Raw genomic sequence first — 25887 nt, 5'->3', positions numbered from 1 at the left:
GAGTGGATTTTCCAGATGTCTTACATTTGGACGAAAAACCAACACATACATTTATACACTAGACTCATAACATACATGCACAAACGCATACACTTCCAGTACGCACACAAACAAGATGAAAAGTCGGCAACGTATATTAATCCATCATTCTATGTTAAATATAGTTGATGCTCATCGCAGTCAAAAACATAGTCAAGACAAAGGCAGTCACCGTTAGTGAAATGATTTATTTCTAAATAAGTTATCTTCCTTATCACCAACTGTATATTACTACACTAACTTGTACACATACTGGTTCTCCCCCAGGTAATATTACACGTCCATTGCACATACATGGCTTCCCCCACACTTTGTACAAAAAATCTTCACCCTTTGAGGTATCATATCTATTTCACCCTTATCCGGTAGGATCGAACCTATTCTTTATACAACCCTTAACACTGGTGACTGGCCAAAAGAAACTTTAAAAAAAGTCCTTTTCTCAGTTTCTCTTGTTCCTTTTCAGACACTACAAATGTACAATGTAATTTTTCTTGATGTTATTCAAAGTATTGTGAAACAACATGATAATGAAATATACCTTATTCAATGTCTTTGTATTCACCAATGTTCCTGCTAAAGAGAAGTTTTAACGTAAAACCACAAATAGGAACAGTTTTAGTGAAAAAAGACTCGGCAAGAATGGCTGTCATTACAGATATTTTTGCCACAACTGACCATGTGCATAACCAACTCATCTGATGCCATCCTCTTTTTTTAAGGACATTGTACGAAATCCTAACACATTGCAACAACTTTGCATTACCTTGTACTAGCAATGGTAATACGATGTGAGCATCAAAATTCATTGCATCTTGGGATGGTTTGTTTTTAAAACACAACTTAATACAACTACGACACTTCAGGGTGAATCTATCAACATTGCTAACAATTGAAATTTGAATTGATGGGCAGATGAACATACAAATTACAGTGGGCCCATAGTAATCCAAGGTTTTCCAATCTCACAATCAAAGGCCTTCAATTCTTACCATACATGGTCATTTGTGAGCTACAAGAGAAGCTTCTTGACAAATCTCATTATTCTATGGCAACTTGACATCCATAGGATTGTCTTACACTTGGCAGTTTCTACCCAAGACATTACATTTCCTTCTTGGAGACCCTGTGTTTAAGTAACTCCAAGTTTACGGCTCAAACAAGTGGTAAATCTCACCACAATAGGCTAGCCTTTTCTCATTGACAAGTTTGAAACTTTTTGCTCTAATTCTTAGAAAAACAGTTGCACTTTTTTTAACGCCTTATTTTGCAAGGAGTCTATAAAACCCTTGAAGCTATATTTGAGCATGTCTCTGAATCATCTTTTCTAGCAAAATCTCAACAACTCATCAAATTCTTGCGGCCAAACAGGGGGCTTTGGAAAGTTTGACTAAAGTCATGGCTTCTGAGTAGAAATACATTTAAATGTATGTCTATCAGATAAAGAACAGTTACAAAACTTCAAGGCAGGGACAGTTGTTACCTCTGACATTCATATTGACTATGTACACAACTATACAAGTTTCCCCACCCAACCATTGCCATTACTTCATGTCTTGGCAACTTTTCAGCTTAACAAGTACAAGATATTGCATAGTAATTCTCTGAGAGGGAACAGATATCCGTGGTCCATTTTATATTGGCAATCCTGGACAAGTTCTTTACACATGTACATAAAATTACCACATCCAGGTTATAGGTCATGTGTCATGTGATGCACTTTGGCCAATCACATAGAGTGTTAGATACAAATGAGGTGTTCACAAGCAGGATGGACATAAATGACACAACTTTTCAAGGCACGTCATTTCTAGGGCACGAGACTTAGACCCCCAAACCACAGACGATGGCAGCTTGCCCACTTCTTACAAAATGTATCAAAACACAACTGTTCAAGAGCCCTTTGGTAGTGAACATTATGTCAAGTTCTTAAGATATGTACACGTTCATGTTTTCAATGCCCTGTGTTGTTCCTTTTGGCACAGACATGTTCAAAATCTGCTCTGGAAGACCTGGAAAGCACACTAGTCACCTAAAGGAAGTATGAAGTTCTTACAATGTGTCCAGTATGTCTACCAACTGTCATTATCAACACACCAGGTTTTGTAGAAAATCCAGACCTGGCCACACATACCAGTTAACATGGCAAAGATGTACAGCACTTTGGAGATAGGAAAGTGGTTGAATCCAGCTGGAAGCGGTTTGGACTGGTCCAGACCAGGCACATAGCAGCAGGTGCTTTGATCCAGCTGTTACCGGTTTGAACTGGTCTGAAGTGGTTCAGACTAGACTCATGGCCACATGAGGAGAGTGGGTGCTGGCCACAGCTGTCAGGAGTGGAAGATCACTGGACTCAATCCTGAAAAAAAAATCAAGCAATCAGAAATGGCCCCTTTACAAATGCTTTGCAAGTAGGACAGAAACCGAGACCCTTAGGAGTGAAATAAACAAGCAGAATAGTCAGACAAACAAAGTTCCTTACCCCACACACGCTGACAGTTCTTGGATGGTGACCCTTGTGTGACCCCTCAGGTACTCCGCTAACATCTTACTCTTGAAGAACAGTTCCTGGAGACGGTCCTCAAGGTGCATCAGGCACTGAGAAAGGATGGAAAATCACAACAAGATTAAGTTCAAGTCTGCAGAGAAAGTGTGCCTTGCACAAACACTAAAATAGACAACATGGAAAAACTGTGTTCTATGTCCACTTTTCAAACTTGTTTGCCATTTCTCTCTTCTTGTGGGAATAGAAAAAAAAATCAGTGTCATACCTATTCTGGACAAGTCAAAATGGAGAGTTTCAAACATGATGCCCTTGAACTTAAAAAAAAGGAGTGTAATGTGATACTTACAAACTCGGCAGGCATCTTGAGTTTGTACAGGTTGGCCACGGACTGCAGGATACTGCTGACCTGAGATGACCCCATGACATCAGCAGCGGGTTTGTCTCCTCTCTTCTGGCTTGAGTATAGCTGTACAGTCCTGCGGGGGGAGGGGGGCAGAGTTAATGTAAATTCATCTATTTTCTTAGTCCTTTTTCCAGTTACTAAGTGGCTTTGAACAATGCTTGCAGCTAGATGTTTAAAGCTAAGGCATGACAGTTGTCAAGTGCCGCGTGTCTTCGAGCGAAAGATGGTTACACTGGCTATAAGATTGATGTGTTTAAAAATTTGTATTTTCCTAGAACGATCGTAGAGTGGAACTCGTTACAACCAGGTACAGTGGAAGCATCCTCATTAGATAGCTCTAAACAATGCATGCAGTTAGATATGCGAAGGTTAGACGTGACAGGTCGTTCGGTGTAATATAACCAGCTGCTGCCGCACCGCGTGCCTGCGAAGCTGGTGTGTTACACCGAATGGCGGTTATACCGGCTATATAGATACAGATACAGAAGATGCAGATATAGAACGTGTTCTAACCATCTATCGGTGTCCGCCACGATACAGACAGCCTCAGCGATTGGTTCGTCCAGAATGGAGGTCTGTGTGGCGAGCTGCAGGTCCGTCTGTAGCTTTTGTCTGAAGTCACTCTCACCTGTTCCCAGCAGGACAAAGTCAGAGAGGTACTTCTCACTGTAACTGTGGAGAGAGGCATTTACATAATGTCAACTTACAAATGCGGCACACTTGAATTTGAAATGCATTCTAAATATTCTATGGAAGCCCATATGATACCCCCAAGTTATCGGTCCGGAACCCCTGTATCAAACATTGCATCACGACTTACCCAGCCAGGAGAGACCTCCCAAAGTTGGACTCCAATCTCTGCTGAGGATTCTGAACCGATTTTGACCTGAAAAAGACGACAAAACTTAACATTAGAAACTATACAGATAAGTAATCCATTTGTTTCATGGTAACACAATTCTCTATGGTAACACAGCACAGTATCAGTTTTTACTCAAAGGCAATTCTAACACTAACTTTGACAGCAGTGTTTACTGCACTACAACTACATCAAATAATCATACCTGGGCATGGGAAGGTCATCTGGCAGCACCTCCTGTTGATCTCCATGAGAACTGCAGCTAGACATCTTTCTATCAGTGTCAGCCCCCTCACCAGGCAATGCAGACACCACACCCTCCTCTTCTTCCCCCTTCCAACTGAAGACCCCGTCCCCCTGGTCCACCTGCACTGGAGTGCGTGTGTCCGCCCTGGCGGTCCGGTTACTCTCACAGCTGGTACAGAAGCTAGTGTTCGTCAGGGTGCTGTCAGTCGACCCTTCAAACATGGCGTCTGTGAAAGCCTGCGTGGTTACGGCCCCTTCCTTTGGAATCGCGGGCGAAGAGGTGGTAGTTCTTGGAGAGGTGGAGAAGGGCGTGGCAGGTGTGGTTCCACCTGATACAGGTGAGACATAAGGTGCTGCGACAGGTGTACCTGCACAGGACACGACAGGTGTAGGCACTTCATCTACAGGGCTGAGAGCGTCAGGAGACAGAAACGCTCTGCCGTGGGACTCCACTTCACAAATGTCTATTCCTTCTAACGTCACAGGCCTGGATAACTCTGACACGCTGTCCTGGGCAGTCCTTTGCAAGTGCCTGTCTGATTCTCCATCACAGACTGTCCTCTCCTCCTCCTGGGACTGCCTGATCAACTCGTCCTGAATGTCGTCAATAGTCTTAGCTTCTGTCTCCCCATCAAAATACTCGTCCAACATGCTGATACTCCCCTCCTTAGAGGCCATCCTTGCATATCTGTACTTCTCCTTCTCATCTAGCTGCCTTGTTGGTGACACCATTCCTCCCTCCTTACTTACTGAGAGCGTGCTGCTAGCAGCCATGTCAACTACTGCATCCGTCCTCTCAAAGCGTGGGGAGATTCTCTGGACGTGTGAAACATTCTCCAGCCTGGATTCCTGCAAATGGGTCGGGGACTCGCGACATACCACACTGTTGTTATTGCTCTCGTTTGAGTCTCTTCTCTGCGGAGTCAGTCTGTCGTTCGGTTCGTCTGTGTCGTTGCCGCTACAGCCAAAGTCGATGCCGGAAGTAAAACCTTCCTCTTCTTTAGAAACGAGAATGTACTCTGCATCGCTCTCCTCCCCACATACAAGACACGAGCGGAGCTCGGGTTTTCCCTCGCTTTCTCCTGCTTCGTCGCGTTCTTCTGAGTTCTCGTTGACCTTCATAGACGGAGAGGAAACACTCTGTCAAAAACGTTGTAACAGCCTAACCTTAAAATAGCTCTGGTGTTGATAGTACCTATGTCGTGCTCACTTGTACATATTATACAGTCTATGCTGATTGATTCAATGGAAAAGAAATTGCTAATGAATATAAACAAATAAACAAACACCTCGCTGCAGCGGATGAAGTAGCTGAGCAGGTAGAGAAGCCGATTGACCAGCTCGGCCTTCCGTCCCGTCACGACAGTCCGCGCTAACTTGATGGGGTAACCTATTGCACCGTACAGGTCACTGGGTGGGAGGGGAAGAACAATTAACATCCACATACTGTAAATGCAGAAATGTTCGAGGTGGTTTTATGTTCGCAGTTTTCGCAGCAACCATTTCACCACAAATTAAAACCACCATGAACATTTTTGTCTGATACTGTAGCAGGATGTGACTATAGCACTGCCGCAAACTTAAAACCACCGCGAACACTCCATTTTTGTCTGGGCGCGAAATAAAAGCCATGCAAACTTAAGTGCATTTACATTAAGCTAAGGTCACAATCTAGATATCACGTACAAAGCATATCAATTTGTACATGAATAAGCATTATTTTCCTTTAGTACATCAAACGGAAGGGATTACAAAACAGGTAGAGCTCAGCTTTACAAGCTGTCATCCAAGACAAGAAAATCTACAACAAAATTATCGAAACTCAGTATTGTGCACTTTCCGAAACCTTTTAAAAACCTCCAACATGTTAATGATGTTGATTGATGTGAAAAATGTACAGAAAATGCAGACACTCACCTGAGCTGTGCCCAGAGTGGGTTGTAGGGATGAGTCTTGGCTAACATGTCCAGCTGGAAAGAAAAATTATCACATTTTGTAAAAATCAATGAAAAGACACCATTCCAAGTGCAGTTCGAGTTGTATACATGTGTACAGGAGGCTCTACTCACAGTTTTGAATGAGTCTAATTTCTTTTCTTTATTCTAAAATTAATACACAAAGGTTAATTGTACATTTAAACTCAAGTGCCTTTCAAGTCAAGTCAAGGCCTTTATTTTTCCTCGAAGTGCTCTGTTCCAACACAGGATTCTCCATCACTGTCGTAGAAGACTATTTCTATTGTTTGTAATTGTGTACAGTGCCTGATGATGCTGGCATAAAATCCATCCTTTCCTTAAGCTCTATTTGCTCCTTTATCACTTCCCTGCAGAATAGTCTGACCCAGCTTCATGTTTGGACTCACCGTTTTGGAGGAGTGCTTATCTAGGTAGGTTCTGCTGGGGGGCGTGGCACCCGCTGGCGTAACCGTGGGAACCCAGGCCAGGTGATGCGTCAGCACTGCTGTCAGCAAGGTGCTTAGGAAACTGGGCACAAGGAGAAACAGGTTAGATGGATTTCTTTGGTTTGATTTCTCTGGCTCCATCTAAAGTCCTGTTACACATAGCCAACCATGACCTTCCAAGTTGAACCTTCACCAGACCATGGTTGGGATTTAGTTGTAAGCATCAACCAAGGTGATCTGTGGTTGGTTGGTTGGTTGGTGAGGTTGCCAACAAGTCTTTAAGAGGTACAGTACGAGATGATGACTATGCTATCTACCATCAGAACCTGCAGTAACTAGCAGTTATTGTCAAGGATGAGCACCACTTAATGCACAGTTAGTGAAAGTTACTAGTGAGTACCTTAAAGTTTGTAAATGCTTTCATTAGGTTGGTTCATCAGTTCTTCCTAGATTCTTTTATACCCCAAAAAAACACAGCAATAGATTCTTTAATAAACAAACAAACACGGCCATGAGTTTTTCTCTGCCATTTCAGCAACTGCCCTGCTGCCTTTATCAGGGCAATATGAACTATCTCCTTGTCGCATTATGACATAATCATCATGACAAAGATGTGTTCTCTAAAGTGACTGGACTCTACTTACTAGTCAGTAGTTTTGTGACTGGACTCTACTTACTAGTTGGTAGTTTTGTGACTGGACTCTACTTACTAGTCAGTAGTTTTGTGACTGGACTCTACTTACTAGTTGGTAGTTTTGTGACTGGACTCTATCTACTAGTCAGTAGTTTTGTGACTGGGCTCTACTTACTAGTTGGTAGTTTTGTGACTGGACTCTACTTACTAGTTAGTTGTTTTGTGACTGGACTCTACTTACTAGTCAGTAGTTTTGTGACTGGACTCTACTTACTAGTCAGTAGTTTTGTGACTTGACTCTACATACTAGTTAGTAGTTTTGTGACTGGACTTTACTTACTAGTTAGTAGTTTTGTGACTGGACTCTACTTACTAGTTGGTAGTTTTGTGACTGGCCTCTACTTACTAGTTAGTAGCTTTGTGACTGGAGACTACTTACTAGTTAGTAGTTTTGTGACTGGACTCTACTTATTAGTTAGCAGTTTTGTGAATGGACTCTACTTACAAGTCATTTAGTTTTGTGACTGGACTCTACTTACAAGTCATTTAGTTTTGTGACTGGACTATACTTACTAGTTAGTAGTTTTGTTGTTGCAGTGGTCCATGGTGACGATGAGCTCCTGCAGGAAGTGCTCCACTAGGCTGCGCCGCTGTTTGGAGTACGACATCATGTTCAGCCAGACGGGCTCCTGGATCCGCACCGCGGTGTACAGGTGCCACACGTCCTCTCGGAACGCGTCCAACGTCTGAAATGTCACATCAAAAATCAATGATCTCTCTAAAGAATGGACCAATAGTGATCCCCCCCCCCCCCCCCCATCATACTGTTATCCCAGCACCGGCACACAAATTTTTAAAAATAGGGTCTTTCTAATTGATATTTTGTCTAATCTTTTTAGAATGCAATTTTACATAATAAGATATAAAGCTTAAATCCTGAGGAATAGCCTCCATTTGTAGTCCACAAAAGCAACAACTCGAGCTGAACAGAGTAACAAAACAGCATATTGTACATCTTGAAATGTTCATGGTGAAGCATTTCCAAAATACTCTCTTTAGCTTACTACTAAATTATTTCAATCGCATGCTTCAAACAGTGGAAACCTTTCCCTTTCTACTGCAAAATTAAGTTCCTGCAAAAAACAACTTCACCTACAGTATATGGGATTCAAACAGTCCTGCAACAGACAGTTTGATGAGACCCTACTCACCTCTATACACCTCTGTATGAAGAGTTGGGACGTTTTCCTCAGCGCCCTCTCCACTCCCATACCCAGCTTGTGCATGTGGGTCTCCAGCAGGGTGAAATGTGAGAAGAAAAACTTCTGGAATTGTCTGAAAGAGTCAGAAGAATGGAGAATTAGTACCGACAGTATGCAGCACTGCAACCTGAATATTCTAAATGTACTGTAATTCTTGTTTCTTTCACTGTAAGTTTATAAATATGGCCTCCGTCGGTCAGTATTGACCATGGTAAAATCCTAATTCACAACAGCCCTACAGCATCGACTATGGCTAAACAGCCCTATACGAGAATGGCAGTCTTTGCCACAAAAATCACATCTGTAAGCTGACTCAGTTCTGTTGCAAAGCTCTTGGCATACCCAACTTTATGTTCACTGTTTTCATGGTCACCCCTGTACCGTGAACTTATCATCACCGTGAAAAACCTGTAGTAATCATTTATGATTCTTTGACATATCCGTTCTGTAAATCACTTGCCGCCACCGTGAAGTTAAAGTTCAGTGAAAATGTCCATTTTCCTTACACCGTGCAAGTTTGCTACCGTGAAGATAAAGTGAATCACAGTTTATAATTCAATTTTTGAAGAGGGTGATCCTGAAAATAGAGTGGATCAAACAATTCTGTGATGATATACTGCTTTGATAATACCGTACCTGCTGCTTTCCTCGTCCGACTCTGGCAGTGAAATGATAACCGCCACCCCGATCTTGACACTCCTGCCCCTACTGCAGCCTGAAGTGGGTGGAGACGGCAACGACTAGAAAAACAAACAAACAAACAAACAACAACATGTCAGTGATGCAACCTATAATCAAGTTCCTACATGTAACTTCAAAGAGGTAGTTGATGCTTAAGGAGAAAACTGTACTATTTCTTGGTCGGTAAATGTTTTGGCAGACAATACACAATGACACTGGTCACAAAAGGCAGATATTCCAGCTATACAGATACATGCACAGGCAAGCCTTAAACAATAGTTGTTGGGGTGAACTGTGAAGTAATATCAATAATGTGGAAATAACGACAATGAAAACCTACGTCATCCGTGTTGGAGAATCCTGAGAAGTCACCAGAGCACCTCCTCATGAGACCGTACTCCATACTGGTGGCCTGACTGCGCATAAAGCGCCGGTGGAAGCTGTTGGAGTTGGTGCTGGAGAAGGAAGAGCTCGGGGAGGGGAAGGGAGTCACCATACTGTTGTTGGAAGCAGCTGGAAGTTAAAGACAGAAAGGTTAACGATAATATCTTTCTCGCACCTTTGGGTGTTTCTATAGCCCTTGAGCTGCATAGTCTCCACTACAGTAGGGGGCCAGTTCACTGGTAATAGAGTGTGTTCAACTTCTATACAACGCTTTGTCAAAAGATGGTAACGCGGCCCTGCTATGGCTTGCATATTACTATTAGCCAAGCTCACTGGGTCACCCCTACTCTTCTCGATAAGGGGTGACTCAGTGTGCTTGGGTAAATATGTGTAAAGCTTCTTTTACATGCAGAGGTTTGACACTTGAGGCTAATGCCTGAAGGACTCTTATACACAGGGCCACTAGCTTTTTGTCACCATCTAAAATGGCATGTACCTGGCAAATCATTAAGCAGTCTCGTCACATCCATCATCACATAACAGAATAAAAAATCATTTCCCTGACCTGATGCCACGATGCCGCTGTCATCGTCCTCGCGTTGGTTCTCGGGGCCGGGAGACTTGGGCACGGCCATGGGCATGCTGTGTGCCACGGACGCGCTGCCGCTACTGGAGCGGTTACTCAGGTTCAGGATCGTCTTTGGTCCGGTCAGCAAGTCATGGCTGTCACAACTGTCCTCTCTATAAGATTAAAAAAGTAAAATTGTCAGTTCAGTTAAGCTTTGTTGGGAATCTCTTTAAATCTTTCTGTGCTAACAAGCCATGTGTAGCTTCTTGAAGTTTACTGGCAACTTATGGAAGCTAACATCACTTCCCTTTGGGACAGAAGCACAAGAGGACTTTTACTAATGCACCAGTAATGGTAGCAAACTGTCCTCTCTATCGGATAGAGAGTTGAGTTTGAGGTTATTCAGATCCACACTTAGCTACATGTAACATGTAAAGCTACTCTTCCTGTGGTCATTCAAAATCACTGAGCACGTACAGAAACATGTGCCGGAAAATAACATAATTTATTAATTATCGGCTATGTGTGATAGGGACTTTAGACACACAAGCCAGTTGTAAGGAAGATTTACTCACAGAGATGTTTCCTTGACTGGTTTGACAGTGAAGACTTTGGTCAGCATCAGTTGGGGAGGAACCCTGGAAAAAACACAACAAAGAAGGTTTTGAAAATAATGTCAGCCTTCATAAAAATTACACTTCAGAACAGAACAGAACAGAACAGAATCCTGTGGTATCAAGATATATCATCACGAGAAACAGCCGTCATTTTATATATACAAAATAAATCAAACTACTGGTTATCGTCTCTAACAGAGTCAGATGTTTCAGACAGTCTTTCATCAGTGAAATATGAATGAATGGAACTAGTTATGATAATCTTAAAATTGAAAAGACTCTGGCGATCTTCAGAAGAGATACTGTTAACTTCAAAGAAAAGAAACACCACTTTTAAGACACATTTTCCCAACATTGCCTGTTATTAGTTATCAGCATGATAGGACTGGTTAAGGAGAATCTCACCTGATGTTGTGAATCTTTAAGGTAGAACCCTGGTAAGACAGAGCGATGGATCCAAACATCATTTCTCCCAACAGCTTGACATCTGATCCTGGTCTCAAGTACTGTGGAAGAAAAGTGATGACAGTGTCAGGCACAAAACTTGTCTATGATGCACCAAACAAATTATGTTAAGACAGTGACATTTGTCATAGGCAAAACATAAACATGCTAAATTACATTATGATTAAAGATTATATGAAACCAAAATACAACACTTTTCTTATATTCAACAACAATGACACCGTTATTCAATTAGCATACACAGTATTACATATACATGTTTGTACAAAAGACACAAATTTTCCCCGCAAATAAAGCTTAATCAGTAAAAGTTATATTTCGGTTTTATGTCTTTAAAGACATTCATGACACAGTGTCTAAGCAAAGTATACCAGAATAGGCAAGAATGACCCCATATGAACCTTGCCACACCCACACGGCCACAGGCTTGGTGACCAGCCAAGATCTAAACTGGGAAACATCATGGGATCTGAGATCTTAATAAAACTGCTCAGGAAATCTAGGATGTAAAGTACCACCACCCCACTGCTAAATGTTTGCAATATTGACTTACAAGGGTCGAAATTCCTTATCATAAAGATCCTACATGGTTGTGGTACCCTGCTGTATGGTATTACTTAGACCTAGACTCTCCCAAGTCGTGGGATGCATAAGGCAGTATTGCATTGCTCCTTTGTTTTCTGATGCATTTGACATTACAATAACCTTTAGGGGTGTGGCTATGTCTGTACACAATTGTGACCTGCAGCGCTCTAATAATTCAAGGAATTCTTCAGTTTGAGAAGAAGACAAGTTGTTGGACCTGTAGGACTGTTCTAAATTTGTAACCCGTAACACAGACACCCCTTAAAAGTATATACACAAACGGATATATCTCATCTGACATATTTATCATTCCCTATATGTATTTGTAAGATTGCACTCAATTTCATTTCATATGTGAAAGGTTTCTGTTGCACTATTAGAAGGGTATGGCTTCACCAGTGTACATGTAGTCCCACACTTAATAAAGCCTGAAAAGGCCTCATGATGATTGGGTGCATCTTAAAGCAGAGAGGGAGCCTACAGGTCAGAGTAGGTGGACCGTGGCTAATCCGTAACTCGTGACACGAAATATAATTACCTAGCCTGAGGACATGATAGAACAATAGGTAGGGTGAGTTACAATGATGGCAAGAGATAGGGGAGAGGACATAAACTACAACAATCATTATGTATGTTTTCAGATGAGAAAAGATTATTGGGTCATGTTTGTACTCATACATCTAACTGCTTAAAGTTTAAACTAACAAAAGAAAGTTAGTACAGAACCCAGAATATAAATTCAAAGAATTCGAGAGACAAGTATCAAATTTTGGGTTTCCGCAGTATATGATTCCTATTATTAGATATTTCTTTCTGAGAATCTTTTGCCTGCAAAGTGAAGGCTGCAGTTGGGTATTTTGAACCCTGCATATGTAATCAAATAGAGCCTACCTGATATTTGAAACCCGTGCTGTTTTGTGATGTAGATCCCTCCTTGCTGGACTGCCTTGTAACTGGCTGGGCAAACTTTCCAGCCCCAAACACCCTACATGGGCTGTCCGTCTACAAGAGAACACACACAAATTTTACTTATCGCATCGAGGAAACGTTCTGTTTCCATAACAGTGATGTAGCATAATTTATCCTCTTTTCTGTGTTTTCTTCTGAAAAGTCTCACCAGACAAGCTTATCAGTTATCAATATGTTATGCAAGTCTCCTGCACTATTTCTCTCACTTACAATGTTGTCAGCAGATTTTTTTTCTTCATTTTTCTTAAGATTTTTTTTCATCATGCACAACACCATTTAATTACATATTACAAAACATTGAGAAAGAAAAAGAAATATATCTTTGAATTTCAAAGCTGAAGCAAAAAGCCCCGTCCCCCCCGGGGATCGACCGATGATGATGATGATGATGAAAAAGCCAAAGATCCGAAAGAATGGACATTTGCTTTTGTTATTTTCTAACTAAGGAGGAAAGGTAGCAAAGTCTTCCTACCTCATCATTGTCTTGCACAACTCGGATGGCCTTGGAATCAAACAGTAATTTCTTTCCCTGGGGTTCACAGTCCCGGAACACCAGCAGTCGAACTTGGCTCTTGTCAAAGGAGGGCGGCTTCCAACTGAGGTGACAGAAAGGTCAACAGAAATTAGCATAAGTAGAGTAGTCAGCCTTTGGCCAAGCCTGAAAGCCATCCTTTTTACTACTGGGGATTCTTTTTGAGGGAGGGAGTAAAGAACTTTGTAATAGAAGCCCTGGTAGTAAATTGGATAGGAGCGAGAATAGGAGCCCCAGTAGTAAACCCAGGCTATCTTTAGCCACAGGAACAGTAGAATTCCAGTTTGGCCGGTCTTCATTTCTTCTTTGTGAGTTATCTGATGTCCTGTAGTTCAGCGCACCACTGGGTGGTTCTCCATGCATTTGTATCTACAAATATCCCTCTTCTAAATAAAAACTCTTTTTTACACAACCAAGACATTTATTCAACCTACATTTCGGCGACCATCTGTCACCTTCTTCGAGGCAATTCTTACTGGTTCACATCCCTCTTCCAAGTAATCTAACAAGGTACGTGATAACTATCAAACAACCACGTAAAAAGACCTAATTTTTCACTTTGAGTCTTTATGAATGCAAGTTAACAAGAATTCACCAAAGTTAGGAAGAACTCTTCCTTTTAGAAAGATCAGATTATTCATTCTTATTTTACTACTATTTTAGTAAAAAATGATACAAGACAAATGAAATTTCTTTGTTAAGTTGCCAACAAAAGAGATTCTTTGATTATTCTAATTCCTGCTGACCAGTAAAAATAAGAATAATCAAACAACTAAGTCTTTGTATAAACAGTGAAAAGTCTTCATGAACACAAACAAAACCAACATCCATTAAAATTATTCTTTTCACCGGAAAGAAGCAAATCTTTGTATTTGTACATCTGTTGCTTGAAGATGCAAAATGCCAAGTACATATCTAGGTAAACAGGGAACTAATAAAACAAGAGTTGAAAGGCCCAAATGATAAGCAAACTCTCCATTGTCTACGAAAATTGAGTGGAGCTCAAGCAAACCGGATTAAAACTGTTTACATAGACGATTTTTTTAACCGAAAGAAACGAGAATGTCCAGATTACACAAAACACATTGTGCAACAAATCAAGAAAATTGCTTAATCGTACCAATTTAAACATCCTTGTTTACATAACTTTGAAAGAAACTACAAGTCATTAGGTCCACGGAATTCATAATGATTAACCACATGCAGCTGCTTTTCGATGCTTATCAGATGGTGAGGTCTGTTGACTATTGACAAAATGACGCATCTGGCAAAAAATACTTACAAGTAAAAACATTACACAACCCACTAATGGCTAACAAGAGGAAAACATTCCTTAGACACGCGAAGCATTTCAATATGATGTTTATTTGGAGATGAAAAAAAAGAAGATTTAGAATGAAACTTCTCGGAAGGCATTTTGTGTGACTCATATCATCATGTATTCATCGTCTGGTGACCTCCCTTACATCCCGATATTTCCTGTACATAACCACTCGGGTTTCCTGAAACTTTGTAAACAAAGTAATCTGACTGAGACTCTAAAATCTGTACGAAAAGAACATTCTTTATCAAATTTCTGGGAAATGAAAAGGGAAAGCAAACTACGCGAAGCAACAGCACCAAAACCATTTGTTGAAAATACCCCTGCAGTGTAGAAACTTTAGCATGACGTTATGTAATTTTTTCGGTGAGTCATGAATGCATCGTGACAAAGGTAATCATAGATGGTACAGGAAGAGGGCTCTGAAAATGCTCTGTCAATACACTTTTTGTCTAAGTCACGAGTGCAAGAACTAACAGTAAACAACTGACCAGATAACCTATGCTAATGAAGAAATAACTGGGACAAACCTTCTTGGGGCATCAGCGTTAGCGATAGACCTGTGAAAAATACACCATAACACCGTTAAAAATCACCGAATAAAACTACAAAAAATACTGTAGGTAGACTATATATGGCGCTACACTTACGGCTCAGTTTGCTCGGTCTTTCTTGCCTTGACGGGGGCATTTCTTGCGTTTTTTCGGGTTGGAAGCAGTTTTGCTAGGCGCTCGAGCGCCATCTTGGGCCCGTCATATGACTTTTAGTCACATGATACCCAGATATAACACAGCCTGCTATTGGCTAATTTCTCACAAGGACATAAAACATCAATTGTGATTGGTCAATGGTGTGAATGATTTCATGTGAGTTTCACGTGCCCACCTGATCCAAACATCACAAGGCTTCTTGGGGGCAAAATCTCCAAGCAGATGTTGTAAGAGAAACCGCTTTGTCATTGCCACCTTTTAATGCGACAAAATTCTTGGGGGGGGGGGGGGGGGGGATAAAAGAGCATAGCATTTTGTCGCGTACAACAACAAAAAAACTACAGAAAATCCAGAAAAAGTATGTTCCTCCCAACATCTTCTTGGAGATTAGATGATGGTTATGCCTTAGGATCGAGACAATGACTCGTTCCACCATGTAACATTTAGGGCTTGATAGATATAGAATTGCTAAACTGGATAAAAATAATTGACTTTTGATTTTAATTGGAGTTCGATTTCCTTTGAAAATTAACCACCCCACTAATATGGTACAACTTCATTTAGCCCCGAAAGGTTGTGCCAAGAAAGGAGATGAATAATTTTCTGTGCTTTTTGTAGGTCGACCGTTCGTGAATTTCTTAAATATTCATCGCTCTCAATATTGTTTAGTCAAATTATTACTTTGCAATTTCTACGTAGCTACGTTTTAAAATCAAACTTCCAAGGATTCTTCAATTTGTTTTACACCACCCCAAAAGAACTATGGAATCGTCCACTAATCTGTTGCACCTGACAGTCAGCAGGTATCTTTTTCATATGAGTTTTTTTTTTATGAGCTCGAGAAAAGTCAATGATGACTTCGGAAAACCCCAAAGAATACAAGCAACGTTACGAAAGCTATACTCTAATATGCCATAAAGGCTATACATTTTGCATGCAACAATATCACAATACCGGAAATATCAACAGCTTTCAGTGGAATGTTAGCTATGGAGTATACACAAAACGGTATAATGCAATTTATAATCAATAAATCGGTAAAATACCATAAATAGTTACGAAGTGGGAAGATATAACGTTATATGGCCGCAATGGCTAATTGCGTAGTGGTTAAATATAGTATATCATCGATGATACCAAATGTAGTGAGGGTTTATATAGACTGACCTTTGTTCGCTGTCCACCTGTCCCTTGCCTTTGGTTTTACATGCCCGAAACTCATGGTGTACTTTGAACAAGCATTTCTTCAAGTCTTGTCTCAACTGGTGTCCGCTATAGCATCGCAACTTCTTGTCCAAATTCTGCATGGCGAATTCCTTCAAGCGCTGGTCGAGAGATTCCAGACTGAGTCCCATTTTTCCAGCCGTATTCCAGAGCGGTCTGCATCATACTGACGGGGCATGTTGTATTCCGTAATTACCACTAATGCGCACATGACTGGGGACACGGTGAGTTGGCAGGGTCACGATAGGATGAGTGCACCTGCTCAGTCCACTTAACAGGAGGCATGATGACCGCCCCGTAGTACTATGACGTCATTGAATCTCCAAACATATACATCCTTTGATAACGATGATGTTATATATCAGAATAAAAGGGTATTGTTTAAACACAAATAGAAAATAGATATTAAAAAAAAGTATTTATAAAAGAGTCTGAAGGTAAATTGTAGTTGTTAATTGTACATTTACATATCTATGTTCTTTAGTTCATTCCTCCTACAATTTGGAGGGCAAATTGTATAACCGCAAACTCGAGTGAGTCACATGTTGCCCACGCGCGCGGACGGAGTAGGTTGAGCAAACAGTCCCGATCGAGCCGATAACAGGATTGACTTTGTGTCTTACAAAAGAAAGACACTCGAAAGCAATGAAGATTATGTTTTTTTTAAGTCACACATTCAGGCCCTTCCGACGACTTTAGTTTGCTCCCGACCCGGAAAAGCCATTGAAGGTTGGGAGTAGCCTGGACTCGCCATGATCTATCCGAGACCCATCCGATTCTGCCTCCAGTTCGCATCCAATCAGAATATGAGTTTCCTGACTTGGTTTGAAAGTTTACAGTCGACTAGTACTACTGGGTAGGCAACCAGTGACATCGCTGATCAACTCCCAACTACAGCCTGTGAATGTGATGACCTCATGCGAGTCATGAGACCGTCCTTGCCTGACCATGGTCGGCCATGAGAAGGTCGGGAGGCCTTGGTCGGCTATGTGTGACAGGGCCATTAGATACAAAGTCTGTCTCTCTCAGTCTTTTAAAATTTGTATACGTTTCCCCAATGCCAACACAGATATTTATGCTTTCATGCTACGAAAACGCTTGCTTTCAGCCCTGTACAAGCCTTCAAGCAACGGTTACTGCCATACTGGGGGTAACGAAAAACCTTACTACTGAATATTGCATATTGATAATGCGTGTGCCAAGGACATTGTACTAGCTCTGATCTGTCGCATGGCATTGGTGAATACCGAAAACGAAGTCACGAGTTGTATATTGAGCTGTGTGGATAAAAATCTACTGACTAATATATATGGATATTACATAACGGACGGTGCCTTTAGCGTCTATTTCCAGATCCTGACCCGGCGTTAACATTGAGCTAAGAGATCGATATAGCAGGAAGGTTTAAAGTCAAATATTCACATATTTGCGCGCACGCACCCGGCCACATATTTGTAAAGTCTGCTAGTTTGGTCACTTCGATTTCTTTGCACAATGCGTCATCCTAGCAACTAGTACTTCGACCAACTTCTTATAAGAAATCAAGATGTCACTAGACCATCCTGGGCTGACAATTTTCAGCTCAATCCAATTCCACAAAGAGCAGAGGGCACAGCGACGGTTTTTTTCCAGACCTGAACAAATTAACAGTATATAGAAATGCTTCCTATGAAGATGGTAGATCAAACATGTCTTTCTGGCAAACCACATACAAAACTCTTGGATCAGAATCTAAGCCCAGACCTGCTACAAATTCGATCACTTTTGGTCCTATCCTTATAGGCCAATTCTTTTATAACCAAAATCTGTATGCTATTCAACAAACAATGGCTAAAACATGGCCTCCTTATCTGAGCCGATAACGTAATTACACCTAATTGCCTAGCTGACCGTTCTCCTTTGATAAGTCATGTATACATATGAGCGTCGATATAACGCAGCGCCACCTGTCCCGTAGACCCTACACTGTGTATGTAGGATACGTGATTTCGAAGCAGATGTGTTGCATGGTTGGGTTTGTTTTCTGGGCCTTTAGCGGCCTTCTATCTGTATCTTCGTTTCTCTCTACTGAATGCACGTTTAAGTTTTCAACTGTTCAGTTCTACGTACCTTCGATCTTCTAGGACTTTTTAGGAGATTCACTACTAGGTAGACGTAAATGTTATAGAATGACACGCGTAAAACGAGACTGAGCCGGATCCTTACATCTGCCTGGAGAATATAGGATATGAACTTGGGACACGATCTATATTTAGAACATTCACGTCATCAAGCGGACAACATAGACTGTAGCAGTTAGCCGGCGCACTACTGATTGTGGGGAGGACGTCTATATGGTCTGACTTGCGAGACCGGCTGTGATTGCGCATTCTTCTGGTAATGTAGGGCTATTCAGCCTGACATTGAAGGCAGAAATCGGAGATTATGCATCCCTAGCTATTATATACAAGAAGGGCACCGTGTGATAACTATTGGTTCATGTGATTTGCAACTGCGTCATGCCATGAGCCGGCGGCCTTAGAAGTTGACGCACGTATACGTACTGTATGTCGAGATCAGATTTTGATATTTGACGGCTTTGGCTTACGATATCATGATCTAGTTGGGACAAAGATATTGGCGTTCTCACAGTAGAATGTAAAACGGTAAATAATGTAAATGTTGACTTTAAGTCTGTATCACTGTTGTTGTTAGCTGTGACATTTTTGTTCTACTTAAAAACCCGCCCCAATTTCCAAACGTGGGATATCGTGTCAGTCAAGTGGCCTCCATGGTTCATGAGGCCACTAAAATGATAAAACGAACGAATGAGCGAGTGAAACGGTTCCCTTGCTGTTTTACTGACATTATTACTTACGTGCGAATGTTGCAGTAGCAGTATTGAGAAATGTTGAACTTCTTTAATATCACCTTCATACATGTGCAGATCCAGACGCCATGGCCGGTAACGTGATGAGTCACGGCATACTTCACGTCTTCAGCAGCGCCGGAGAACTCCTCCTTGAAGACAAGGAGCATTCGTCGAAGGTGTCGTCGGCATTAAAAGAGGAAAACGCGCACGTGTGTCTCAACGGAGAAAGGTGTGCGTGTGAAGCCAAGCTATGTTGCCATGGATACGAGTTGAACGTTTTAAACGAGTGGAGGGTGACGGGAAAAGTGTGTGACGTCATACTGTGTGCTGACGAAGAGGAGTTTCCTTGCCACAGGGCCGTCTTGGCGGCAAATAGCTTGTACTTCCGACTCCTTCTCCTGGGGGATTTCAGAGAACGTCTTGAAGATAAGGTACGTCTTGAAGACGTTGCACCAGGCACCTTAAGTCTCCTGCTTGACTACTCCTACACGGGGAGGATACGGATAACGACTGAGAATGTCGGAGACTTGGTCCACGCCTCCACTTTGCTACAGTTCCCAGACGTGACGGACGCCTGTTGCAGATACCTGACGCACACCTTGCGCCCGGACAACTGCGTACAGGTATCACGTTTACACTCATCATGAATATCGAGAGATACTGACGATTTATTGCTTATAACTCCAATTAAAACCCAGAGTCCAGAAGTTAGCAATATGTACACAAATGGTCTGGAGAAGACCATGCATTGTTAGGTACAGGGGCTCAATGTAGCCTCCTTCGCAAACTTCTTGGAGGGGGGCCCTAGGGTATTGGCGCAGGCGCCTAGACCCCAGGATGAGAGAGCAAAAAATAAACAGGGCATTAAAACATTGAAAGCCTTTCTTGGTGGGATTTTTGGTGAACTCTTGGCAAGTCTGGGGAGGGTATGACAGGCCAGACTTCATAATGTTACGCTGATACGCGACTTTTTACACGGGCCAAGGTTCTCTAATGCCGGCTTATAGGGAGTTATGTCACCGAGGGAGGATCGCGCTCCAAGAAGTCTGCGAAGGAGCTCGAGGCGAGGCTTAATGCCTCTCGGCCATGGCGCCAATGAAGAGAAGACAGTGCGAGTTAAAAGACGAAGAGATTAAGTACCCAGAATTGTATATTGTTTATTTTAATCCAGGGCCTGTTCTAATAAAGCAGTCTTCGTTTTTCTGTATCCTCTACAGGTGATGAAGCTGGCTGAAGACTACTTCCTTACGGAGCTGTCCGAACACGTGAAGAAGTTCGCCTTTGAGAACCTCCCCGCCATCTTCGTGACCAGTGACTTTGCTCAGGGCAGTCTGAGGGACGACCAGAATGTGTTGAAGCTACTGAAACAAGCCATGTCCGTGGCACGTGACAGGTGTTCCTGTCTGCAATAGGATGTTACGGACTTCCCCTTAAGACCCCCATTCCACCTAGGCGGCGACCTCGCTGCTAGCTAGATACTGTACACCGCGGTGCGATCTAAAATTTGACTAGTCTGCTTAGCCCGAACTGAAGCTGTCCGGGGCTGTAATGGCCCCTCCCCTCGGAGCTGATGACTGGTTACGGACGGCTGCTATGAGCGCGATTAAATCAGGCTAAAATTTGACGGAGCGCTTAAAAACGAATCTTTTTATGATTTTACATTTTGCATGCAGGATATTCCAAGCATCATCATAGCTTGTCGCAATGTATCTCAATCTAGTTCAGTGCAACTTCGTTCGCTTCCCGAATTGGATATTCCAATCATATGAAGTCAAGGGTTATACAAATCCAATTTAGGTCGCAATACAAATCCAATTTAGGTCGCAGTCTAGTGGAAATGCATAATGGGGATGTAACGATCTGTTCATTTCAGTAAACAAGAGTGTGACCTCACACATCCCCGTGAGATATTTAGAGCTTTTGTAAATTTCTTGTCTCATTGATTAAGCTAATATTGTTGTAATTAGCATAATCTATTTATATTGTAATTAGCATAATCTATTCACAAAGAAGAACTTGTAAGTGAACTCCTGCTCTGGGCACCAACTCATGGGCACTCCTGTGTCGGGCGACCCCGACGGACCTTCATAGACCAACTTGCTGGGGATGTAGGGGTGAGGTCTGAAGATCTAGACCAACTAATGGCAGACCGTGACGCCTGGAGGGAGAGAGCAGCCTTAGTCCCGGCAAGCCGCCCGATATGATGATGATTTATATTGATGGCCTACAGATATTATCTGTATGAAAGTCCTATGCTTTGGCCGAATTTCATTTCAACATCAAATTGTGCACATAATACATTTACATAATGTATGCATGGTGATGTTCACCTTTAACTAACAACCAAAAACTCTATTTTCATGGAGGTTAAAAGTTTGACTCCTGGTCGTCTTCCAAATCTAGTGCTCTTAGTAGCATAATCTCCAAGCAGATGTGGGAGGTTATGTTCTCCAACTCCATTCTCTTATGTAGCATAGCCTAGGTGACATCCAAGTTAACCAGGGCTCCAATACTCCATTACGTTGGCAAGGGCCTGGGGGAGTACGGGAGCCCAGGTAAACTAACTAGGATCTCTGACAGCCATTCACCCCAACAAGACAATGGCTGTCAGAGAAGCCCAGTAGTCAGAAAACATTATGATCGTCCACTCCTACATTTGCTTGGAGATTCATAGTAGCTTTTGTTCACATACACTTCTAGGCTTCTAGGCCAGTCAACAAAGGATAACAACACAGTTTCACACACATTTGCTTCTGGGCCTATCATACCAGAAACAGCACAGACACGACGAGTCACAGCAACATTCTTCTTGGTTCACCACATTTACACAAATTTTCACGCTCCAGTACATCGCACAGGTTCTTCCAGTCGGGCCATAAAAAGAGTATTCATGTCAGGTATCTATGTTTGAATTTTACTACATTACAACTGAGTCATAAGGATTACAACACAACGTAACAATGACACAACAAGGTGGTGTACAGAAGTGTGTTTATTTCCCTCTGGATGTTCGAAGCATACGTCTAACAAGTCTGGTGTTTACAGACGGCGACCACGACGTCCACCACTCCTTCTGGTGCTGTCTGATGGGATAGGAGTCACATCCTCTGTAACATGGAAAACATTACAAAGTTAACAACACAGTAAAATGTTTATAAAGTTCACAATTATCCTCTGTAACTCAGGAAAATGTTCACAATGGCCTTATGTGTCAAGCATTGAGTGTACTGGCCCATCTGTGCTTTTTGTTGCATTTGTGCTGGCCAGACCATCAGATAGTCCCCCTCATGTTGTTACTGAGGGGAAGTCACCAGGCAATCAAGTTGCCGCTTACCCATAGGTGGTAACCTGATTGGCTGGTACGGCAAACCAGCACTTTCACAACTCCAATTTCAGGTGCACAAAAAAACATATGCACAAGTATTTCCAGCTGTGCTGTATATTAGTATACAATAGTACTCTACATACATTAACCTTAACACAAATCAAGGTGCACCTAGTCAAAAATTAGGTGCATATCTCCAATTTTGGGTGCACAAAAGTGAAGATGTACGAAGGATTTCGAGCCCCTTAGAAGAACAAAAACATCCTCACCAATACGACCGATCTTCATGCCTGATCTGGCCAGCGCTCTCAGGGCAGACTGGGCACCTGGGCCTGGAGTCTTGGTCCTGGAGAAGGAATAAAAATAAAATCAGTTCAGGGACATTGTAAAATTTGCAATAGATATTTCATATATCAAGGTTTCCATTCCCAGGATAGGACTGGTGAAATCTTTGGTCGAAAACTAGCATGGTCTTCGGCAGTTGCAGAAAGCCGGGCCAAAAGTGTTGTACAACCATCCTATTTTGCATAAGACATTAGAAGAAATTCACCCCCACTCTAAAATTTTAAAATCAGGTACATGAACATTGTATTGTTTGACTGTTAATAAGAAATGTCAAAAAGATATTTCCAATATTTATTTTACCAACTTATACAAGTTACACTATACTGATACAGTAAAGTTCAAGTGCCTTCTCTAAATCATATTTCAGTTGATTGCAAAATTGCTGATAAGGTCTTGACACAAAACGCACTTGTTTCCGCCGGTAGCTCTCAGCTTGATGTGCAGGGCGGTGATGCCGATTTCTTTACAGCGGGCGGCGACGTCCTGGGCTGCCAACATGGCGGCGTAGGGGGACGCCTCGTCACGATCAGCCTTGACCTTCATCCCACCAGTCACCAGGACAATCGTCTCTCTGTGAGGGAGATTGTAGGTACCGTTAACACGAGCAGTTTTAAGTGTTTCCCACAGAAAAATCCATGATTACTACAACCAGTCTACAGCTTCATAAACTGTCACCAGAACCGAATGAGCCTGTACATGTTTTGAATGCACATGTGTAGTGTGATCCATTGTGGGTCAAATTTGAAGACCCCGGAGACGCAAAACACATCTGGACATGTTTCAAGTATAATGGTCAATACAAAAACTGTTTTCAACTTCATTCAAGTTAGGGGCCTTCTGAAGTTCAGCTTGACCTCTCAGATGCATAGTTCAAACCAGGTTAGTGATAAGCACCAACTATCTGACACCTGTGTGCTTACACTTCTGTCTCTCTGTGCCATAGATTCCTAAATCATTGATTGACAGTAAGCACAGTCTGAAGCTTCACAAGCAGCACAAAACAACTGTATCCTAATCCACTTTATGAGCAAGTCTGGTTATCACAATCACATGCAAATCCACCCTGCGACAGAGATTGATGACTTTCTCACCTAGCCTGTTTGGGAGATCATGACACTTTCAAGTTTCATACCTCTTATAGACCTTTAAGTCTCTAGTCTTAAGCTGTAGCTTACCTGCCAGAGAGATCTGTGACGTGGCAAAATGTGTCGTTGAAGGACGCGAAGATGTGCGCGACACCGAAAACGTTCTCGCCCTCAGCGACCTGAGGTCCCAGAGAGATGACCTGTTCTTCCTTCTCCTTCTTACCCTTGCGGGGAGCCATGTCTGAAGTACGCAGGGAAGGGAAAACCGAACATCATTCACAGCACAGGGGAGAGAAACACATTCATGTACATCTTGATTCTACACATACAAATTGTATTACAAACATACAAATTACGATAACTCAATTTGCTTCGAAAGGATAAAACACATCTGTTACTCGTATAGCATGAACAAAATTATATCGCAAACTGAAGGTTTAAAATTGACAGCTTCGAGTCTGATGTTTCTACTTTGCAATCGTGTGTGTGCAGGAAAACTTCCTTGGTGTGTATGTGTATGGGGGGGGGGGGGGGATTTTCAGGTAGAGATTTTGTATATGGAGTTTTCTAAACAAAGCGTTTTGGCACTATCCTAGGTTATGAAAACAATTGCTCATGTAGTGCGGTACATAGTAGCACACACTGCCCATCTTCTGCTTTCTATAGCGGTACCCACTGCGAAAGGTTTCATGATCATACGCGTTTTCCGGGGATGTGATACCATCACCAAGTTTGTGTTTAACTACACGTATCTTCAAAACTGTAGCGAAATGGCTCAAGTTTAATATACAGCAACGTTTGTGGAATGTGTCGGGATAATTTAATCTAGGAATTGTCTTCTCTGGGAGAAGGATTGCGGTGGATAAAACGACACCATGTACACTTACTTGCTCACAAGATGGCGGAGTCCAGTAAAAGAGGACGAAATCTCGCTCACGTTTTCCGACGTACGAGATTCTGCGAGATCCTGGGGCAAAGGTTATGTTGTTGAGTGCAAAGGTCAGGTACTACGAAATATGTAGATTTTGAATTTATCTGAGATTTTCCAAATTTCTGAATAGCTAGGTACTTCAAAGAACACTCACGTTATACAAAAAAGAAACGTGGTCTGGTTTGGGGCACATTTCAAGGTCTATTCCGTGAATTTTCACGGGAATTCCACACAAAAATCACGTGATACAAGAAGGATACGACAAGGGTTTACACGGTCTTATGTTTCAAGATATGATGCTAACATTTTTGACAACGATCAATATGTGAGATAACCTATTGTCTTTTTATTCGAGAAAGTTTTTTTAAGACAGGTGTCAAATACTTGTTCTTTATTTGAATTGAGAATTTCCAATTGTATCCCCAAATTCGTGTCAATGTCTCCATGCGGAGCCTCCTATCTGCCATGTTGCCTTTGTTTTGCTGGGCCAGGTGGGAGAAGAGGATTGTGAAGAAAGACGAGAAGGAAGGAAGGAACGAAGCTTTCTCCCGCGCGCTTGGGGCTTGAATCACCCCGGAAAGGCGGGATCACGGCTTCAGAATTCCACCAGGATCCTACCAGGTAGGTTGTGTCCACGTGGAGGCCAAATTCTTTGAGTTTTCGTGGGGAAATCCGGACATGGTTTTGCGAGAGATCGAACGTTCAGAACGACATCGATGATGAAAGTTCACTGGCCGTTTGTTGGGGGGCGCCGCGACCTCAGACAGTATGTCACATCGACATCGGCTGAAATATTTGTTACCAAGGGCTCCTTACAAGGACGTTTCCTGCGTGCCTTTATTTCCGGACAAGGTCGCGTGTTTTGGGCGACTGAAACAGGCGACATCGATGTCGTATATAATTTATCATCATCACGATTTTGTTTGTTGTATGTGCAAAATATC

At 42.1% G+C, this 25887-nt stretch overlaps 4 protein-coding genes across 10 annotated transcripts in view; 2 read left to right on the top strand and 2 right to left on the bottom strand.

The window, feature by feature from the left end:
• Positions 1 to 207: 207 nt before the first annotated feature.
• On the bottom strand, positions 208 to 16629 carry LOC136448371 (folliculin-interacting protein 2-like). 4 transcript variants are annotated; one of them, XM_066447793.1, is made up of 20 exons: positions 16350 to 16629; positions 15003 to 15032; positions 13092 to 13215; positions 12542 to 12652; positions 11006 to 11106; positions 10559 to 10621; positions 9981 to 10156; positions 9372 to 9544; positions 8987 to 9090; positions 8300 to 8423; positions 7662 to 7834; positions 6416 to 6536; positions 5971 to 6023; positions 5343 to 5463; positions 4013 to 5169; positions 3769 to 3834; positions 3462 to 3620; positions 2892 to 3021; positions 2522 to 2637; positions 208 to 2398 (listed from the first exon to the last, which is right to left on the bottom strand). In XM_066447793.1, exons 1-20 carry the CDS (start codon positions 16535 to 16537, stop codon positions 2320 to 2322), a joined length of 3369 nt encoding a protein of 1122 aa, XP_066303890.1. In that variant the 5' UTR covers positions 16538 to 16629; the 3' UTR covers positions 208 to 2319. The 4 variants fall into 4 exon arrangements, with proteins under 4 accessions (XP_066303890.1, XP_066303892.1, XP_066303891.1 ...); XM_066447795.1 differs by lacking the exon at positions 16350 to 16629 and adding an exon at positions 15123 to 15385; XM_066447794.1 differs by lacking the exon at positions 15003 to 15032.
• Positions 16630 to 18596: 1967 nt separating this feature from the next.
• Positions 18597 to 20701, top strand: LOC136448800 (kelch-like protein 21). Of its 3 annotated transcripts, XR_010757921.1 has the most exons (3): positions 18597 to 18782; positions 19391 to 19880; positions 20475 to 20701. XR_010757921.1 is itself a non-coding variant. In XM_066448448.1 (2 exons), the coding sequence occupies exons 1-2, from the start codon at positions 19344 to 19346 to the stop codon at positions 20667 to 20669; spliced, it is 540 nt and encodes a 179-aa protein (XP_066304545.1). In that variant the 5' UTR covers positions 19302 to 19343; the 3' UTR covers positions 20670 to 20701. The 3 variants fall into 3 exon arrangements, 2 of the variants coding, with proteins under 2 accessions (XP_066304545.1, XP_066304544.1); XM_066448448.1 differs by lacking the exon at positions 18597 to 18782 and having other exon boundaries at positions 19302 to 19688; XM_066448447.1 differs by lacking the exon at positions 18597 to 18782 and having other exon boundaries at positions 19302 to 19880.
• A 1530-nt stretch (positions 20702 to 22231) lies between these two features.
• LOC136448802 (small ribosomal subunit protein uS11) lies at positions 22232 to 25034 on the bottom strand. The gene is made up of 5 exons (XM_066448449.1): positions 24900 to 25034; positions 24103 to 24253; positions 23337 to 23498; positions 22852 to 22928; positions 22232 to 22364 (listed from the first exon to the last, which is right to left on the bottom strand). The coding sequence occupies exons 2-5, from the start codon at positions 24249 to 24251 to the stop codon at positions 22297 to 22299; spliced, it is 456 nt and encodes a 151-aa protein (XP_066304546.1). The 5' UTR covers positions 24252 to 24253; positions 24900 to 25034; the 3' UTR covers positions 22232 to 22296.
• Positions 25035 to 25394: 360 nt separating this feature from the next.
• Positions 25395 to 25887, top strand: part of LOC136448799 (zinc finger SWIM domain-containing protein 8-like) — a 28547-nt gene continuing 28054 nt past the window's right edge. Inside the window, exon 1 of one of the 2 annotated variants that reach the window (XM_066448446.1) lies at positions 25395 to 25564. The gene's annotated coding sequence lies outside the window, so the exon portion shown is untranslated. The remainder of the gene's footprint in view (positions 25565 to 25887) is intronic. The other variant, XM_066448445.1, reaches the window with a different exon arrangement.

Source organism: Branchiostoma lanceolatum, chromosome 14, assembly GCF_035083965.1.
Source record: "Branchiostoma lanceolatum isolate klBraLanc5 chromosome 14, klBraLanc5.hap2, whole genome shotgun sequence".
Lineage (NCBI taxonomy): Eukaryota > Metazoa > Chordata > Leptocardii > Amphioxiformes > Branchiostomatidae > Branchiostoma > Branchiostoma lanceolatum.
This window is presented reverse-complemented; position numbering and strand designations above follow the sequence as displayed.

Coding starts and splice junctions, on each gene's coding strand:
- LOC136448371 (XM_066447793.1), bottom strand. CDS start 16,537: ATGGGACTCAGTCTGGAATCTCTCGACCAGCGCTTGAAGGAATTCGCC. Junction 5,170..5,342: donor ACTTCATCCGCTGCAGCGAG/GTGTTTGTTTAT, acceptor CCGTCTATGAAG/GTCAACGAGAACTCAGAAGA. Junction 3,835..4,012: donor GATGACCTTCCCATGCCCAG/GTATGATTATTT, acceptor CGTCTTTTTCAG/GTCAAAATCGGTTCAGAATC.
- LOC136448800 (XM_066448447.1), top strand. CDS start 19,344: ATGGCCGGTAACGTGATGAGTCACGGCATACTTCACGTCTTCAGCAGC. Junction 19,881..20,474: donor GCCCGGACAACTGCGTACAG/GTATCACGTTTA, acceptor TATCCTCTACAG/GTGATGAAGCTGGCTGAAGA.
- LOC136448802 (XM_066448449.1), bottom strand. CDS start 24,251: ATGGCTCCCCGCAAGGGTAAGAAGGAGAAGGAAGAACAGGTCATCTCT. Junction 23,499..24,102: donor GTCACAGATCTCTCTGGCAG/GTAAGCTACAGC, acceptor TCTCCCTCACAG/AGAGACGATTGTCCTGGTGA. Junction 22,929..23,336: donor AGAGCTACCGGCGGAAACAA/GTGCGTTTTGTG, acceptor TTCCTTCTCCAG/GACCAAGACTCCAGGCCCAG.